This window comes from Artemia franciscana, chromosome 1 (assembly GCF_032884065.1).
Source record: "Artemia franciscana chromosome 1, ASM3288406v1, whole genome shotgun sequence".
Taxonomy (NCBI): Eukaryota; Metazoa; Arthropoda; class Branchiopoda; order Anostraca; family Artemiidae; genus Artemia; species Artemia franciscana.
In genome coordinates this window covers 38,637,446-38,658,827 of record NC_088863.1, presented here as the reverse complement: position 1 = coordinate 38,658,827, position 21,382 = coordinate 38,637,446, and the positions used below count along the sequence as shown (strand labels likewise).

Genomic DNA, 21,382 nt, shown 5'->3' with positions numbered 1-21,382 from the left:
TCTTTGAGCAATAACAGTATTTATGAGAGAAATTGGGTACCCGTTGCCAAAAAGTATGTCTGTAATAAAATTTAATTCTTTTTTAACATACGGCTCTGAACAGATATTAAGTACTCTATCCACAAGAGATATTACCACACCTCTTTTAACCTGTGGAGGATGGTTAGATTTGAAGTGAAGGTATCTATTATTATGCGTAGGTTTTCTGTAAACCGTAAAATCAAGTTTATTCACACTGCGTATTATCAATACATCTAAAAAGGTATTTTTCCATCTCTTTCGGTCTCTAGAGTGAATTGCAGATTTCTATCGTAAGTATTTAAATGTTCTAGAAAACCTCTAAGTTCACTTTCGCCATAATTCCAAACTGAAATTATGTCGTCCATGAAACGTCCCCAAAACACATGATTAAGAAAATACGAATCTAGGGCCCAATTTTCAAGATTTTCGACGAAAATATTTGCGAGTAGGCAAATATTGATAGAGCTTGTCCACTGATGATTTTTTGCAAATTGTTAGGATGGAAAGGAATTTATTCCACCATGATTTCCGTGTGTCACAAGAGAGACTCACTAATAAGTTTACAAGGTTGAAATATGAGTCTCAAGTGGTCAACCCAGTTTACAATCCTAAGATAAGTCCTAGACCTGCGATTGTAAATATTTCATCTAAAAAGCTTAGCTATGTTGAAGAAAAAGTCCTAGAACAAGGGCAAAATTTTCGTTTTTACCGAAACAAGTTCCAGTTGCAGACTTGATAGCATCTTTAGAATCCTCTCTCCACAAATGTAGTGCTCTTGTTTCAAACCCGGATACAGTTAGATCTTGTTTAATTAACATTCTTTACAACACCTCATTAAAACTTCCTAATTCTCCCAATAACGCAATGGAAAAATCATATGACACAAAAGTTTTGAATAAACTCCGTAAAGATTCCTCAATAATAATCACTAAAGCCGATAAAAGCAACTCCATAGTAATTATGAATAAAACTGATTATGATGGTAAAATTCAGTCACATTTAAATGATACAACCACTTATGTTAAATCAACCCATGACCAGACTGATAAATTTGCTCAAAAAGTAATAAAAGAATTAAAAACTTTGAAAGAAAATGGCAGAATCACTCCACAGTTGTACAATAAATTCCTCCCTCGTGGTGTTTTTTGCTCAAAGTTTTATGGATTACCAAAATTGCACAAACAAGGCATTCCTCTAAGACCCATTGTAGCTAGCACAAAATCACCTGCCTCAAACATTGGAAAATGGTTATGCACTGCATTTAAACCATTGCTTCACTCCCAAAAATCTTATATAAAAAATTCAGTTAATCTTGTAGAAAAATTGAAACAAATAGACATTTCTGAAAATTCCATATTAAGCAGCTTTGACATAGTTTCTATGTATACTAGTATTGATGTTTTGAAATCTGAACAATTATTACAAAATAAACTGGAAAACAATTACCATCTAATCGAAGAGTCAGCAATAGGTCTAGACATTGATGTTCTCATGCATTTGGTTAAATTATGTAACAAATATTCCATGCACTTCCAGTTTCGAGATTCATATTACAACCAGGTAAGGGACCTTCCTATGAGCACCTCTATCAGGCCTACTCGCAAATATTTTCGTCGAAAATCTTGAAAATTGGGCCCTAGATTCGTATTTTCTTAATCATGTGTTTTGGGGACGTTTCATGGACGACATAATTTCAGTTTGGAATTATGGCGAAAGAGAACTTAAAGGTTTTCTAGAACATTAAAATACTTACGATAGAAACCTGCAATTCACTCTAGAGACCGAAAGAGATGGAAAAATACCTTTTTTAGATGTATTGATAATACGCAGTGTGAATAAACTTGATTTTACGGTTTACAGAAAACCTACGCATAATAATAGATACCTTCACTTCAAATCTAACCATCCTCCACAGGTTAAAAGAGGTGTGGTAATATCTCTTGTGGATAGAGTACTTAATATCTGTTCAGAGCCGTATGTTAAAAAAGAATTAAATTTTATTACAGACATACTTTTTGGCAAAGGGTACCCAATTTCTCTCATAAATACTGTTATTGCTCAAAGATTAAAGATGCATTCTTCTAAAGCCTTAAATCCCACACCAGTAAATGATTCTAATAAACCCACAAGCACGATTTACCTGCCTTATATTCCGAAAATTACTTCAAAACTGAAAAAAAGTTTGTTTAAAGAACAATTTACGTGTTGTATTCACAAGCAATTTAAGTATAATGAATCTTGTCAATTCTGGTAAGGATAAAACCCCAATTACTCGTCTACGAGGGGTGTATCAAATACCATGTAGTTGTGGAAATTATTACATTGGTCGAACCCACCAAAATTTTGGAACAAGATTGCAGCAACACAAAGAAAGTATTGAAAAAGTGTTAAAATCTAAAAATAACTCTATATCTTTCGATTCAGCTTTAAGTAGTCATATTTTTGAAAATCCAAACCATTATGTTCTTTTTGACGAAACGATTCTAATAGGAATCAAACAAACTGTCCGTGAGGCAATCGAAATCAAACGAAACTTAAATAATAATACATCCCTAAATAGAGACTTGGGTGAATACACACTCAACCCTATGTACACAAAATTAATTATAGAAAATAATCTAATTCAAAATAAAACAAAAATAGGAATAAACAAAAACAAGCCCAATATCAACTATCAGATTAGCTGCAGAGAAGGCAAATATCGCAATAAGAAATCATTCCAATTTTTAATAAATACAGTTAGTGAAATGAATGAACCTTTTTATCTTGTAAAATGTTAACTTTTATCAGACAGTCTTGGCTGAACTTTTCGTTAAGAAGTAATGATGCCAAGGCTATTTTAAAATAAAAAATGGATTATTAACTGAGAACTTTTATTGTAAGTGTTTTATTGTTTTTTATTTTTTCTTTGCTGAAGACGGCCCTTAGATATAGGGCCGAAATATTCAAATAGGTTTTGTTGGTTCACTGTCTTGGAGAAAAAAAAAGTCCTCATTATTCTCTCTTTTGTTGTTGTATTGCTTAAACGTGAATATCAATAGACCAAAAGATAATATGTGCATGCTACTACTAACACTACTACCACTGCTACTGTCAGAAGAGCATATATAAAGAACGGATTCGGGTATTTAGTTGTAACTTGTATCAACTGACCAAAAGGCAATATGTTAATACTACTACTGTTACTAGTATTAGTGCTATTTCTATCAATACTACTATACTAGTACTATCAATATTAATACTACTACTGTGACTGCTATTACAACTATGCCTAAGGGTATGACAGTGCAATTTTCAGGGATGTTTTTTTTTGAAGGGGGAAGGTGAACTAATCCAAAACACGCCGTCTGTATGCAAGTTGTCAAAAGGGTGTATCAGCGAAACCTTAGGAACAGGTTGGTGTGTGAATTGAAACTAACAGGGTGGCTTGTTTAGGAGGAGGGATATAGGATTAACCAAAAGACAATATTTACATCCTTATGCTAGATCTTCTACTCATACTACTATTACTGCTATTATTATCTCTATTTCCACTTCTGCTACTAAAGCTAAAGCTACTACTAAAGATTGTACTGCTACTACTAGAACTGCTGGAACTGTCACTGATGGCGCTACCACTACTGCTACTAAAGCAAAAGGTAATAAGGCAAAAGACTTAGGAAATATTGAAAATAAACCAAAAGACACTATGTCCACACAGGTTGTCAGGAACTGTTGATTGCATTAACTTAAAACTTTCTGCATGGGTTGAAGGGGATGTTGAAGAAAACCCGAGGTGCTAAGTGCATACTGCTACTAAGGCTTCTACTGCTACAACAACAATTGCTATTACGCAAGCTAAGAGTATTAAGGTGAAACTTTCAAAGAATGTTTCGGTGGATTTTTAACTATATAAAAACGAATTATGAGCATGTAGATTTTTAAAAAGGTGAGAAAAGCAATATCTCAAAAACGGCTTATATTATTAAGTTAGACCTTTAATGATAAGTTGTGGAAGATTTTGAACTTGCCAGAAGGTAATACGTGTATACTATTAATACTAAACCTTAAGGAAGTGTTAGGGGGAGTTTGAATTAAACGAAAAAAAAAATTATGTAGGTTTTCAAAATGACACAAAAGCAATTTCATGGGCAGTGCCACTCTATAATGGTTAGCAATATAATTGTCAAAGTGATCAGAGGGCAAGCAGCTCTCCTCCTAAGCACATTCATTTTCCGTATCAAGTCAAACTTTGAGTTAGCAATTTTGTTCAGCCCAGTAGAAGGGTCCAGTAACGGTGGCTGAGGGATATTGGGTATATCCACCCCCCACAGCTATGCAATTTGCCCATTCTACTTTAAAACTAAATTTTGCTTTAAAATTAAACCAGAAGGCAACATGCGAATGCTGGTTGCCAATAAGACATTTAAGTAATAATTTAAGAACAACTGGAGGTATTAAGATGAAACTTTCAAAACTATTACTATTACTTCTAATGCTCTTACAATTTAACTAAATCAAAAGAGTTTACGTGTACCCAGGCTGTCACAGAACATAGTATTATTTGTGTCAGTATTAAAATTTGTTGAAAAAGTTTTTCCAAGGTACAAATAGTAAGCCAAACTATGGATTCTTAGGAAAATATAACGAAACAGGCAAGTTTTTTTTCAACCGAAAGTAAGGAGCAACATTAAAACTTAAAATGAACAGAAACTGTTACGTTTATGAGGGATGGGAGTCACCTCTCCTCAATGCCTTAATCTTTAGTTTTTGGTTTTAAGTTTAAGTTTTGTTCCAATTATTTAGAAATGACTCCTGAATCACAAAAGCCGTTTAATTAGAATAAAAAGCTCTTTTGAAAGTACTAAGAAAAACTTGTAGCGTAAAGAGTGAGGAAATGATGAGGGTGGGGGGACCCCCTATGCATGTGTAATAATTTCTGTTTGTTTCAAGTTTTAACGTTGCTCCATACTTTCAGTGTAACACTTGTTTTTTATTTAATTTCTGATTGTTTTTTAAATAATAATAGGAAATCCGGCTCCCTCTCTATGGAAAATTCCTTTACCACATGAAAAATTCATCCAATGAAAGATCCTCTCACCAAACCCCCTTCTCCACCAGAAAAATCCCCCTGAAAACGACTATGTACTTCCCAATAACCAACACTATATGAAAACAACTGACAAAGCTCATAGCTTGCAGCCCTTCCACTGGGGACTGTGTGGGTGAAGGCATCCTCAAGACATAGTTATTAGATGTTTCGGCTATGCTGAAGAAATGGCTATCTCAAAATTTTGATCGGGTAACTTTGGGAAAAAAATAAGCGTGCAAAATTCCACGTTTTTGTACATAGGAGCTTGAAACCTATAAAGTGGGGTTCTCTGGTATGCTGAATCTGACGGAATGATATTCATTAAAACCACTTGATGTCTTGGGACTGTTTCCTGCCTTTTTTCAAAAATCGGATAAATTTTCTCAGGCTCGTAAGTTTTGATATTTACAATTAAATTTTATGAATTTTCTGCATTTTGAACGAACTGTTTGAAAACCAAAAAGATATAATTTTTTCCATTAAAAAACTATGTCAATTTTCGAAACATCTACAGAAATAAAGTTAAATAATCTTCGAAGTGAAAATTTACAACAATTCATCATCAATAAATAAATGAAACTCAAACCGAACAGAAATTACAATAAATAGCCTAGTCAAACTGAAAACGAGCAGATATTAAGATGAGTAGGGCTGATAGCCTCCCTATCTTCTCAAGGATAGGAAATACTTTGTGCTTTATTGGAAGAAATACATTTCAAAAGTTTTTACTTTTTTGACTTTAATAAATAGAGAACTGTTAAAGACTTTAAGGAATAAAAATCAGTATGTGGGTAAAAATCAGTATAAAATCAGTAAAACTGACAATCCACGTTCATTTGTTTGTTATTTTGATATCTCAGTAAAGCGGAAATTATGTTCTGGTCCTTAAGGCATGGGGGTCGTCAGCCCTACTCATGTGAATAATTGCTTGTTTTGAGTTTGACTAGGTTGTTTTTTGTAATTTCGGTTCGTTTGGGTTTCATTTATTTATTGATGATAACCTGTTGTAGTCTGAGTCTTTGAAGGTTATTTGGCTTTATTTCTGCTCATATTTGGTTTAATGAAGATCTTTACTTTTCTTTGAAAAACTTATTTAGGGGAAAAAGTTTAGATTAATGTTAAAAAAAGAAAAATTCAAAGCCTAGTTTATCCTTTTGAGAGTGAGGTGGGGTAAATCCTAAATAAATCTCACATTTCTCTTTCAAGCATCAGTTATTTTGCAATTACATGAATAAGGGGTGGAAATATCCTCCTCCCACTGGTATAATCAAATATAGATACAAGACGAATTTCACATTACTTGAAAAAAGTGGGGTATGAGGGAATCTCGAGCGAGTGAATACAATTCCAGGTGAAGAAAGGACATTAAGTTTTACGCCTTTTTGGCTAAAAAAAGGTTAATTTGCTAAGATTTGTATAGTTTTATGGGTAATCATTAAATAGCATTAAAAGAATTTAAAAGTCTTCAAAAGAATATTTATAAATAGAGTTAAAGTTGAGAAAAAAAATCAGTAAAAGGGATTCTTTTACTCCCTGTTGTGGAAAAATAGACTACCATTAATTTTAAATTCAGAGGAAAGAAATGATTACTCTTTTGAAGGTGGAAGAGGTCATTTAAAAAAAAACGGTCAAAATTATGTTTTTTTGGTGGGAGATGGGAAAATACGATGCTCAAAATACTTTTCATAACTGAATTTATTCTTCTAGCACTTGAAATATTCCGATTGCTTTAAAACAGGGTGATAATATTTCCCTTTCGCTCTTATTATTGAATAAATAGAACAAATCTGAAACCTCGACCTTCTTACGAGCTTCTATATGTACTAGTCGTAAAAACTGTCAAAATTCATCTTAAAAATAAAAACAATGCATCTTAAGTATTTTTGTTTTTCTGTCTTTATTCAATAATGAATTATTAAGACTTTATGGAATAAATATTAGCATACGTTTATTAGACTGACAATCCACGATCATTTGTTTTTGTTCTTTTTCAGTATGGTACAAATTATGTCCTGGTCTTGAGCAGACATGGGGGTTGTCAGCTCTAGTCATGTGAATGCCATGTGAATTACTATATGTGAATAAAAAATCTGACTTTTAGTTTTATTACATATAAGACATTGGAGAAAGTGTGATATCGTACAAGCTGTTTTTTATGCGCTAATGGTCAAGATTGACCTTGTAATTGAAAATTGAGAGTTTTGAATTTGAACGTAAATTCAGTAATGTTTTACAAAAATCATAAGTTATTTGTTAAAAACGAGTGGAAGCGAACCTTACAGCAACTAAAATGAGAATATGGGGCTGAGGGGACTTTTTGAGGAAAAAAATTAAGTAAAGTAAAGACAATAATTATAAGGCTTTTGTCCTACAAATTAAAGGAAGATTTAACCTATCTTTGAGCAAGAAAACAAATTACCAAGGAACAGGAAACAGTGGGAAACTTTTTTTTTAATTGAATTATAAAACAGTGGTTTCTCTTCATCCTGAGTGCCAGCGTGTTTGTTCTCTGTAAAAGCTTTCTAATGCTCTGAAATTTATTTAACTTTTGTCAGCAAGGTCAAAGAAACATGTTACGTTTTATCACACGTTTTTAATTAAACAAAACCAGATCTAGACTAGATCAAGGTAAAAAAAGCAAAAAAAAACTAAAATTTAAAACATTTAATTAGGGTAAGCAACATAGGAAGATCTTAGGTACTGCTCTTGATAGGCTTTCTCCTCATAATCGTCTTTGTAAATTTTTTCTATTGTTATCTTTCGTTTATAGTACTTTTTTTCTTTTTTTGTGAATTTGGCTTCTTGTGTGTATTTAATGTTGATTTTTTTTTTCTCTATAGTTCTTTTTTTGTGTGAGTGTGATTATTTAGTTTTTTGTGTTTATTTATGTAGTGTGTGATGTTGCAAGAGCCCTTACCCTTTTCTCCCTTAGAAAAAGCTCTTTCCTAAGGATTTGTTGGTCCTAATTCTTTTTTGTTGAGTTGGTTTTGAGTTTTCTTTAAAGCATTAGCTTTTTTTGTATTTCTATGAATGTAGGAAAATATCGCGAGCCAGTTTATTTCAAGCATTATTTCGAAAATATATTGAATAAACCTACGAAGTAGTAATTTAACTATATTAGTTTTAACTATCAACTTTGCTTTTTACTTTCACTAAAGTAAATAAAGTAGTACATTTATAAAGTAAGTTATTATATATATTTTTCTTCAGACACTTCAACTGGTCGTACGTGAGTCTAGTTTACTCAGACACTGAATACTCGATGAAAGCTCATGAAAAACTAACTACAATGGCTCCATTTTACAATGTTTGCTTTGCTGCACAGTATAAAGTCAGCTATGATTGCAACGCATCTAAGTACGAAGAGATTGCAAAAAAAATTATAAGCCATCCTCAATCTAGAGGTAAGTGTTATATCTGAGTGTGTAAATTAGTTTTCATTTCTGAATACTATAATTGACCTTACTACACTGGACCATGACAAATTGCTTTCTTTTAAGATTTCAGTTTTATTATGTTATTTCTTAGAACACTTACTGAAGAAGTATTCAAGTAGAAAGGACTATCCTTTTGCAAAAAAAATATTCATTACACTTTACTATTAATTATATTTTAACTTCGAATAAAATTTAATAAAAAATTTCTTTTTGTATATTTTACATGCATGAAAAGACCTAAATTATCTAAAATGGAGGCGGTGACCACTTCCTGGAATCTGAAGAATAGATGATTAAAGTAAATATAGATCAATGAAAATAGACTTGCAATTAGTTTTTGGTCGTAACCGTGAGTCTTTTATGGCTAGGTGATATCGCCACTAATTAACTAGCTTTTTGACTCCAGAAAATGACAACGCAATTTGGATTGTAAATTTCAGTTTTGTCAGCCTTTTTAGTCTTGTCATTTCTTTTCTTTTTTTGTATCTTTGCAAACGTGAAGAAAGATTAGACAAAATCTTAAATATGCCATCTCACTGTAAGTGCCTATTGCAAGAGAATTGTCAAGCAGCTTGTCTTGACAAAAAAAAGTAAGAAGTGGGTTTTGCTAAAAGTATCCGACACTTTAAAGAAAGAGTTTTGAATTTAATAAAAGAATTCTTGGTAACATACTGTAGGTAAGGAGTAAGGGGTAAGTAAGGAGTAAGGGTATTAAGTTAAAATTCTCAAATAATGCTAATTGGGGCGTTAAAACTAAATTAATTGGCAATATGTGTGTCCTGGTTGTCACAAGGAAGTATCCTAAAATCTGAAAAAAGTACTATGGGTTATTTGTTGAAATCTTTAGGGTATGTTGAGGGGAATGATGAGCTAACTCAGAAGACACTGTATGTATCTAGGTTTCTGTATGTCACTCTGTGCATCCAGTTTTCATATTTGTAATAATTCTAGGACAGCTAATAGTGTTCAGTAGTTAACAATTTAAAAGAATATTGAGAGGGTTGTTGAACCTAATCAAAAGATACAGTAGATAAAGGAAGTGTACTTCACATGGCAAAGTACTATCTCCATATTCTATATTATATAGGGAATAGGTGTTTCTCCGTGGTAGTGCATAGGAAATTGGCACTTCTTCATGGTAATGTATTGAGGACAGACGATTCTTCACGATATTTTCTCTCATATCTAAGAACCTCTAACATAGAGATAAATATTAAGCAACTAAGACAATCTAATGGGCTTCTTGCCAGGGTAAAGGGCCAGTTTGATAAGAGAAACCTTGGTCGGCTATATAATGCATTTTCTTGCACCGCATGCGTTGTTTTTTGACACCTGTTCGGGAATTTTTCTCTCCATCTGATAAAAAGCAAATCCGATCGATGTTCTTTAGGTTCTGCAAGTGTTTTCTTAGTATCCCCATTTTGACTCGTAATGGGTACATTTCAGACGGTAAGCCTACGTGTTTTTTGAAATATGTCAAAAAATGGATGAACTATCACGTAGATTTGCTGACCGCTGCAACAGAGTTATCGATTGCCCACTGACTTGCCTTCTATCAAATGCCTAACGTCGCTATTTGTGAAAACTTTTCATGTTTTACCCATGTATTAGAGCATGAAGAAGACAATGGAAAAAAGGTTGATTCAGTAATATTTATGAAATTTGCAGAAGAGAGTGGGAGTGAGTGGGAAGAGCCGTATAGGTACCGGCCGGTCTATAGGCCTTAAACTGCTCGGGAGAGGTAGCTCAAGTACCCGCGCACCACATAATTAGATGTAATTTCATAGGGAAAATCCATTGTTAGCTGATTGGAGAATATTTTATTTTTATCTGAAGATATTTTTGTGGAGTCATTGAGGTGAATGGACTAATTAGGTTGTCATATACCCTTACACAAAATTTTGGAACTGGAACTAGATGCCGAAAAGTGTTTGAAAGTTAAAATTGTCAGGAGTTGAATTTTTTTTTGTCTTTACGTTTTTGTTTTTCTTTTCATTTTCTTATATTCCTCTTTAGTGCATTTTGTTGCGTACAAAGGGTAACAATAGATGATGATGATGATGATTATTATTATTATTATTATTATTATTATTATTATTATTATTATTATTATTATTATTATTATTATTATTATTATTATTATTATTATTGTTACTATTATTATTATTATTATTATTATTATTATTATTATTATTATTATTATATTATTATTATTATTATTATTATTATTATTATTATTATTATTATTATTATTATTATTATTATTATTATTATTATTATTATTATTATTATTATTATTATTAATATTATTATTATTATTATTATTATTATTATTATTATTATTATTATTATTATTATTATTACCACCCTCAAAGGGTGAATATTCGTCTTCTAGTTCTTCCTTCTCGTGTCACCACGAAGTGTCACCTTTGCAACCTATTCTAGTTTTCCCACCAGTGTCTAGTTGGATTAGTTAACATATGTTTATATAATATGTGATGAATAGACTTTTTCTAAAATCTATTTAGTATATAAAATCAAGATCCACAACTTACAAGTGATTTGATTTTTTTCTTTTTTGTTCTTTATTTATGAATCTGCTTAAGAAATAAAGAATTTCAATTCATTTTCCGTAGTTAATTGTCAAGGTAATTTCAACTTCCTTGTTAAATTGAATAATTTGGGTTCATATAATAATAAGTTGAAAATACCATGCATAGACTTTTACTTTTTATTTTCAAATGGTTTGCTTCACTTACGATAGTTTACTTTCGAATTAATACATTTGGACAAAACTAAATATTATGAAAATTATTCAATTTAATTTATTTTAAGCAATCTAGTAAACAGCTGCAACCACTCTTCACGTACAAATAATTTTTAGTTATTATTAATAATTAAATAATTTCTGTAGAAGTGAGGAGAATGGGATATCTGAAAATTTTTTTTGGAGGAAAATATTGTGTTTTTTCCGTATAACTAATTTTTTCTATTGTCTCTTGTCCAATAGAGCTCCTTTTTAGATTTAGAGCCTGCGGGCAGAGGCTTTGCCCTAATCATAGAAATTTTTTGCCCCATTTCAAGCCCATTTGGGAGACTTTGTCCCCAAAGTATTTTTTTTGTCATTAGGTCATAGTATCTTTAGAGTTTTCACAATATCTTAGCAAATATAGCTTTAATCTTCTGATTTATCATGAAATATCACTGACTACCATTGAATTACGGTTAATAGAAGAGGGAAAAAGTTATTTCTGTGAGAGTGACAGTTGGGGGTACAGACGTCAAAGCATTTTTATTAGTAAAAATTTTCCCCCTGGGGAAAAAAAAAAAAAACAAAAAAAAACAACAAATAAACACGCACCCGTGATTTGTCTTCTGGCAAAAAATACAAAATTCCACATTTTTGTCGATAGGAGCTTGAAGACTTTGCTATAGGGTTCTCTGATACGCCGAATGCGATGGTGTGATTTTCGTTAAGATTATGTGACTTTTAGGGGGTGTTTTCCCCTATTGTCAAAAATAAGGCAAATTTTTTCAGGCTCGTAACTTTTGATGACAAAGACTAAATTTGATGAAACTTATATATTTAAAATCAGAATGAAAATCTGATTCTTTTGATGTATATTTTAGCATCAAAATTCCATTTTTTAGAGTTTCGTTTACTATTGAGCCGGGTCGCTCCTTACCACAGTTCGTTATCACGAACTGTTTGATAGGTTAGTAATTAAGTAATTAAGTAATAAACTAGTCCAGCAGAAGCATATAAAGCAAGACTTCCGTTACTTTGAAGTGTACGATTCACTCATTCCAGCGGAAAATCAGGCAAATCTAAAAACATATCATGACTGTCATCAAAGAAAAACTTCACCCAGGCAAACCAAATCTGACAGGGAGTCATTGAAAGATCCAATATAAGTTTGACACGAGGCATACCAGCAGACCTTGAGGAAACAGAGCCAAAGGCTACTGACAATACGATAAAAGAAAAAAAAATCGTAATGAACTTAGAGTCAAGACACTTAGTTCAGGACTGCACTTGTAGCATTTTGGGTGTTCTCAACTGAATCAGTATCAACAAAGGTGAAACATTCAGGGAATATTTAGGGGGATGTTCAACTGATCGAAAATGCACTGCTTGTTTTCAGATTTACCGAAGGGTTTTCAACAATATCTAGGGTATGGCGTACTAGCAATATCCCAGGAACAGCTTAAAAAATTAAGTTAAAGCTTTTAGGGCATTCTAAGGGAGGCTATAAAACTACACCAGAATGCAGTTTACTCATACTATCACTACTTCTTCCACTTTTACTTCTACACGGTTAATACTACTACCCCTTCTTCTACTAAGGAAAGTGATGTATAGGTGAAGTTTGCATTAAATTTCAAAGAGAATATTGAACAAATTAGAACCCACTTCCTATGTGCAAGGAATCAAAAGGAACCATCAACAATATCTCAGGCACAGCTTAGAGAATTATAACTACTACTTCATCTTTTACTTCTACTAATGTTAATACTACTACCGGTAGTACTGCTAAGGCAAACCTTATTAAGAAGGTTAAAAAAACCGAAAAGGCACTGTGTCAATGCCAGCACTACTTCTTCTACTGCTACTACTACCGCTAATACTACTACTACCACTACTAAGGCTAAAGGTTTTAAGGTGAAATGTTCAGGATTTGTTGATGAAAATGTTGAACTAAATCTAAATACACTATGAATATGCAGGTTATCAGCATTTTACCAAGAGCCACTTCGAGCATTAAGTGGAAAGTATCAAGGGATGTTAAGGGGGATGTTGAACTAAACAATGGAATCTAGTTGCTACCACCACTGCTACTATATCTAAGGCTGAGAGTATTGAAGTAAAATTTTCCAGGAATGTTTAGTGCAGTTATGAACCAAATCTCCACACAATCTGTGTTGTCAAATGATATTTGACAACACAGTTGTCAATACATGTTGTCAAAATGATATTTATGTAATATCTTAGGAACGGCTAAGAGAATTAATTTGAAACTTTTAGGTCATTTTGAAAGAATGTTGAATTAAAAAAAAAAGCTACCTACGTGCAGGTAGTCGAACGGTTGTATCAGCAATATCCCAGGAAAGCTAGAGGATATCAAGCACACTTTATAAGGCTATTAATATTAGCATTACCATTGCTGCTACTTCTAATAACACTGCGGCTACTACTACCAACACTATTGATCGAACTGAAAATAGTTTAGGTGCTTCCAGTCTGTCATATGGCATAAGCAAGATATCTAAGGATTATAATAGGGATTAAAGTTGAAACAGTCAGAGAATGCTGTCAGGTATACAAGGTAGTAGGTACATAATGGATATAAAGGATACATCAGCTGTGTATCAGAAAGGGCCGAGTGTATTAAGTTGAAACTTTGACGGCAAGTATTATCACTACTAATGCTGCTACTTTTCCTACTATGGAAATAAATAAAAAGAGTGTAAAATATTGCAAAAAAGAAATATCTCACGGATAAAATGGGGCATTATGTCGAAAATTTCAGTGAAAGTTTATGTTGACATAAAACAAATCAAGGGGCACTTTGTGTATCCACAAGGGTGTTTCAGCATTATCTCAGGATCAGTTGAGGGTATTAAGTTGAAACTCTCAGAACTAATTCTATAACTACTTCTACTACCATTGCTTATCTAAATCAAAAGCGTTTAAGTGCATCCAGGTGGTCCAAATGCGTAGTTAAAATGTCGCAAGAATATAATAATGTATTGCGTTTCAATTTTCAGGAAATTTGATGAAGATGTAAAACTCAACGAAAAGGTACTATTTGGGTCCAGACTATCAAAAGGCCCTATGTGCAATATCCCAGGGATAGTTAGGGGTGCTAAGTTAGAAATTTTGGGGCGTTACATTGGGGGTGTTTAATTGAATCAAAAGACGTAACAAGCATCTAACTTTGTCATAACGGCGTACTTGCCATATCTCCTGAACGGCCAAAGGTATTAAGTTGAATGAGGTTGACATGTCGAGGATGAGGCTATTCCAAACGTAGTTGATAAAAGAGTGAACCTACTATATTTTCTATACCTAAGGGCATCAAGATGAAGCTTTCAGGGGATGGCCAAAGGTATTAAGTTGAAACTTTGAGGTTGACATGTCGAGGACGAGGCTATTCTAAACATAGTTGATAAAAGGTTGAACCTACTATATCTGCTATATCTAAGGGCAGCAAGATGAAGCTTTCAGGGGATGTGAAAACGGATTTCAAACTACACCGAAACACATTCTGTGCACGCATGTTGATATAAGGGCGTATTAATAATATATTAACAATGGCATAGGGTGTTTAATGGAAAACTCTCAATCTTACTACTAATGCTACTATTACTTATACTACTAAAACTGCAACTTATCCTTGTATGACGTACTACAACAACTACTACTGCTATTACTCCTCCTATTGCCACTATTAATAACTGCAACTATGAAAGCTTACGCTTTAAACTAGTTGAGATTGTGACTACTTGTTGCTATTTGTATCTGTGACTACTTGAGACTAGAAATATTTGTAACTGCGAATGCTTGTGACTGTGATTAATTGCGATTTTGACTGCTTCCGAGTGCAACACTAACTATTCGGGGCTGAACTTGGACTACTTGGAATTATGATTGTGACTACATGCAAGTGCGACTGCAACAACTACCTGTGTCTGCAGCTACTTACGACTGAAAAGCAACTACTTGTGACTATGACTGCTACTACATGAAACAGTGACCGTGACTAGTTGCGACTACGTTGCAAGTAGGGGTATGTAAAACTAAATCAAAAGATATAGTGCGTGTATATTGTCAAAAGGATATCTGTGCGGTATCCTAGAGATAACTAAGGGTATTATGTTTGAATATAATGACATTTTGTTAACCAAATTACGTAAAAAAGGCATACCTATGGTACATTCAGAACAACTAGGGGCAATAAGTTAAAACAGTCTTGGCATGATGGTTGGGAAGCTGAATTTGACCAAAGCGAACTATGTACATGCATGGCATTCAAAAGGGTGTATCTGCGATATTTTAGGAATGGATAAGGGAATTAAGTTAAGACTTAAAAGACATGTAGAGGGTAATGTCTGATTTATACTTGTCCATACTCAAGACTATCACCTGATGGGGCTAGAATTCAGTCAGCAATAAGTAAACCTGAAGATTTTGCGGATTTTTAACCAATTTATTTGAATATTATTCCCAGTACCTTTCCATTTGAAAACTATAGCATAACTATGATTAAAATTGCTGTAAAATTTTATCCAAAATATAAATAGCAAGCCAAAATCTGGATTCGTATTAAGAAATATTGAAAGGATCTAAAATTATTTTGCCTTAATCAATGAAAAAGACATTGCCAATCAGAAATTAATTAAAAATATTCAACAAAAAAAGTTCCTTAAAAAAGTAAAGAGCTATATTAAACCAAAGACGACAACAAGTGAAATAAAAAAAGGTTTTAAGTGTAAAAAGGCTATAAACCACAATCAATAAATAAATAAAACCTAAAACACAAATCAATAACTAATTAAAATTGAAACGAGCAGAAATTACCACATAGAAGAGGATACCTAACGCCCGCTGTGACTTCTAAAGGCCAGAACGTAGTTTATACTTTCATGTAAATAAAACACATTTGAAACGTTCTCTCTCTTATAACTTTTATTAGCCGAAAGATTGTTGAGAGTTTTAGGAATAAATGTCATTGCATATTAAACTGTTAATCCATATTCATTTGCCGTTTTAGTTTTGGTTATTATGGCTATATTTTGTATGGTATGAGAAAAAAATGTAGCTCGATATAAAACTATTTTTAGCAAAATGCAAGTTGTGCTTTGGCCTTCATACAATTCAAGCATTATTATCCCTACTCCTCTTTGTGGTGGTTTCTGTTCCTTTTTCGTTTGACTTCGATATTCATTGTAATTTCTGTTTGTTCTGGGTTTCATTTTATTCCTGGTTATATATAGTCCTTATACACTTGAAAAATTATCTGATTTTACTTTTGCTCATCTTTGGTTCAATGTGGTTCTAAACTTTCCTTTGAAATCATCTATTGTGAAAATTTTTGTTTTTTCTTACTTAGTTACAACTAGCATTGGCTTAAAATAGCTATGAATAAAATCCTATTCAAGAGTTTCATTAAGTACAAATCTGTTTTTCTTCGTCGCAACTTAATCCGATTCAAATAAGAAGACTTGCATGTTAAATTGAAAACGTAAAGGGCTCTTTATGCCGATAGAAAATGATAATTATTTCCTGCAACATTCGTTTTACGCTTATTCCTAGACTAAAACGAGAGGCAATCTAATACCTGGGTGATTAATGAGTAAGACTAAGAAAAAAAGCGACAAAAAGATATAACCGTTATATTATTATTTACCATATAATAAAAGGATATTGTGAAGTAGAATTTCAGGAAGTGATTCCATTGTGTAAAAAGATTTATGAATACTGGCAGTCACGTAGACAAGAAATTTTGTCTTGTCTAAGAGAAAAAAAAAACTACTATTAAAATAAAAACTGTGTCTCCTAGTAGGTGTAATAAGACTTAAGGTAGCTGAATAAGAATTCAGCTACCTTAAGTAGCTGACCTTAAATGTTGCTACCTTAACTCTTGACTAACCTGCATCAGTCCTTTAAAAAGAAGCCCACAATGTGACAATACCTTTTGTAAAATCCTGGAACCAATTTCGATAGTGACAATAAATCTCTTCTATTGACAATATATAAAAGAAAAAGATTGTAACGTCTTTATTATGCAAAAGCTTCAAAAAGGATTGAGCTTGAGTTATGATTTCCGTAATCTACCACTTTCAATGGTTTGAAGCTCATCACTTACAAGGATATTGACAACATTGCTAGTAATTTAACTTTTAGAGTGGAAACTTTAGTTTGGCTGTGACTACAAATATGGCCTTTTTTTCTTTTAATCTGCTTGAGAAAACTTTTTTTTTATATGTACAATAGATTATTTCCATCATAGTTATTAGAAATAAGCCAAACGAAACTTGAATTTATTTTCAAGAAACCAAGTTCTATTCCAATCTAATGAAATTAACATAAATTGTAATTGTTGGTACAGGCTTGGTGAGCTTTTTTAAGAGAATACAAGAAAAAGAAAGAAGGAGATTTTAGAAGCTTTTAGATTCCTTAAGGCAAGTGGTGCAGTTGACCCTGAAGAAAAGCTATAGCTTTTCATGGATGAGCAAGGGACTATTCCAGCCCCCCCCATGCCCAACGTTTCCCCAAACGCATCTGATGAAATTCTATCCAACTATTTTATTAAGTTTAGTTGATAGATCCAAAGTTATGTCTGTGAAGATTACAACCCCCTCCACAGCTTTCAGGGCAAGGGCAGTAAGTAGTGTCCGGGGGCATATAAGGTATTTATGGAAATGGAGGACATATAAGCTTCAGAGATGAATCATTGAACAGGAAATCAGAATACGCAATAAAATTTTAGCTCCCTTTTTAAAAGTCAATAGTGAGCGGACGGCAACAAGCCCCCCTCCTCCAACACCCTGTTTTCCCAAAATACTTTCGACCTAAATTCTTAGGAAGCCAAATATGAGCATAAAATTCGGATGTGGCTCATTTAATTGGAAATCACAAATCCCAGTGTTGTTTTTAAATGCCAAAAATGATAGGAGGTTAACGTCTTCTTTCCCCAATGCACGCGATAAAAATTTTAAAATAGCCATTTCGTTCAAATTATTCTAAACATCATACAACAAGGCCTTCTCGGTTGAAAAAAAACCTCAGAAACTGAGGGCAAGGGTTGTAAGTTATGTATCGAAGACATATATGTTTATGGAAGGCATGATCGTGTATCTTTAGAGGAGGCAAATTTAATTGAAGGCCCCCTCCACCTGAACGTATTACCAAAACACTTTCAAATTTTTACCCAGACGTAACTGATCGATATTATGAAATGGCACTTTTGTTAAAAATAGTCTAAAGGACATATAACAACGAATCCAGGGTTGACGCAACCCGCCAGGCCGTCTCCGACCTTAATAGAGCTGACAACCCCATGCCTTCTCAAGAACAGAACATAATTTGCACTTAACTGAAAAAAAGTACATTTTAAATGTTTTCTCTTTTTTTTTTACTCTAATAAATACAATGTTGTTGAAAATTCAAGGAATAAATGTCTGTATATGCATATTAAACTGAAAGTCTCTTGAGAAGCCATGGGGGTTGTCAGCATTACTAACGTTAATTTTTGCTCGTTTTGAGTTTTAGTTGGTCAGTTTTTGTAATTTCTATTGGTTTTGGCTTTCATTTATTTATTGATGGTGAAGTTTGATAATTTTATGCTTGGAAGATTATTTGACTTTATTTCTGCTTATTTTTGGCTTAGTGGAGCTCTTTACTTTTCTTTAAAAAACCTTTTTTATGGCAAAAGTCTTAAAGTTAATCATGGGCAGCCCAACAGTGCTGCCCGAGTAAAGAGCAATTTGGGTATAATACATTATTTATTTTTTTTTAGACCAGGTCACTTTGTATCGAAGGAGCTAATGTAGAAAATTCAAAAGAGCTCATTCGATTGAATATTGAAAGGGGTAGGGGAAATTTCACTGCCCTCCGATCACTTTGAGTCTGGAAAAGGGCACTAAAACTTCTGATTTCCAATCTAATGAACTCCCTCCGAAGTTTATACGACCACCCTATCCATAAAACCATATATGTCCTTGGGGCAAAACTTATAACCCTTGCCCTTAGGGCTGTGGGGGGTTTGCATTCTCAAAGACATGATTTCATAACTACGCCAAAAAATGGCTAACTCAAAATTCTTATTTGAAGTGTTTGGAGAAATGATAAGCATGGAGGAGGTGATTAATCGAGCACAAGTCCTTTTAGTTTCCGATTAAACGAGCCCTTTACGAAGCTTCTGCAATAACAGAGGGCCATCTCAAAATTTCTATCTGATGAATTTCGGGAAACACCACATGTGTTTGGGGGGGGGGGCTGTCTGCCCTCCGATTGTTCTGGATCTTAAAAAGAGTACTGGAATCACTATAATTACTGATTACCAATCCAATGAGCCAACTCAGAAGTTTTTGCGACCACCCTTTCTGGAAAAACCTTAAACGCCCCCAGAATATAGCTTACAACCCTTTCCCTTTGGTCTCTGGGTGGTTTTCATTCTCAGAGACATAGTTTCAGGACATTTCAACTACGCTGAACAAAATGGCTATCTCAAAATTTTGATTGCATGTATTTTGAGAAATATAAGGGGGGATGGTTGCCCGCCAAATACTTACGGATATTAAAAAGGGCACTAGAGCCTCTGATTACCAATCTAATGAGGTTTCAAAGTTTTTAAGACCACCTTTTATATGAAAAAAAAAACTTATTTCCCCCCGGGCATAAATTACAACCTTTGCCCTGTGAGCTATGGGGGGGGGGTTCATCCTCAAATACATAATTTCCAGACCACTAAATACGCTGAACAAAATAGCTGTCTGATAAGTTTACCTGGGCGAGTTTGGGGAAACTATCGGCGTGTGGGGGGGCTGTCGTTGACGCTGTCAATCACAGAGTCAATATCTTTTGATATTTAAAAGGGAACTAGCCCTCTCAATTTACAATTGAATGGGCTCTTTTTGAAGTTCCTATGAGAACTCCTTGTATACAAAGTGCCCTGGTCGAAAACCAAAAAAAAAAAAAAAATGATAACAATAAAACAAATAACACATTGTGCCCACATCACTCTTTACTTAGGTAGCGCTATTGTGTTGCCTGTAATGCCAACCTGAGTGAGGCTGAGATGTGCTTTTTTGTTTATTTTTTGGCTGCTTTTCTTGCTGTTTTGTTTCTTTTTTTGTTAATTGGAATGTTTCATCCTCTCTCTCCTCCACCTTCCCTCTTCTACCAAAGCGTCTTTTGCTTTGTAAGGGTGTTTAGCCTACATCTGTGGTTTGATAAATTTGTTCGTTTAAAGTAAATAAAACCTCTTTACTTTCTTTCTGTTTTAAATGTCTTTTCTTCAATTTAACTAGCCTTTTATAGTCCCTTTGCTCATCCAGGAAATGTTGTAGCTTTTCTTCAGGGTCAACTGCACCACTCGCCTTAAGCAATCTGAAAGCATCTAAAAACTCCTTCTTTCCTTTTCTTATATTTCCTTAAAGAAGCTCACGAAACCAGTACCAATAAATACAATTTATGTTAATTTCATTAGATTGGATTGGAACTTAGTTTCTTGAAAATAAAGTCAACTTTAATTTGGCTTACTTCTAATAATTAAGTTAGAAACAGTCCACTGTATATTAAATAAAATTGTTTTCTCGAGCAGATTAAAAGAATAAAGGCCATATTTGTAGTCGAGGCCAAACTAATGTTTCCACTCTAAAAGCTAAATTACTAGCCATGTTGTCAATAAACTTGTAAGGGATGAGCTTCTAACCATTGAAAGAGGCAGATTACGGAAATCATAAATCAAGCTCAATCCTTTTTGAAGCTTTTGCATACTGAAGACGTTATAATCTGTTTCTTTTCATATATTGTCAATAGAAGAGATGTATTATCACTATCGAAATTGGTCCCAGGATTTTACAAAACATATTGTTACACTGTGGACTTCTTTTTAAAGGACTGGTGCAGGTTACTCAAGAGCAAGTGTTGATTACGGGCAAATACCTAACAAATTAGAATAAGGTCCTATGTAATATAAATAGCTGCGTCTCTGCGTTGCTAAAGTACACTAAATTCTTATTCAGCTTCCTTAAGTCATATTAAACTTACTAGGAGACATAGATTGTTCACTATTTTTGACAGTTTTTATTTTAATAGTAGGTTTTCTTCTCATAGACAAGACAA

General features: G+C 33.3%; 1 protein-coding gene across 1 annotated transcript in view; it reads left to right on the top strand.

Moving 5' to 3' along the window:
* Positions 1-21,382, top strand: part of LOC136029295 (metabotropic glutamate receptor 3-like) — a 162,069-nt gene that overhangs the window by 33,785 nt on the left and 106,902 nt on the right. Inside the window, exon 5 of the mRNA XM_065707557.1 lies at positions 8,303-8,496. Coding sequence (XP_065563629.1) covers positions 8,303-8,496 — 194 coding nt within the window. The remainder of the gene's footprint in view (positions 1-8,302; positions 8,497-21,382) is intronic.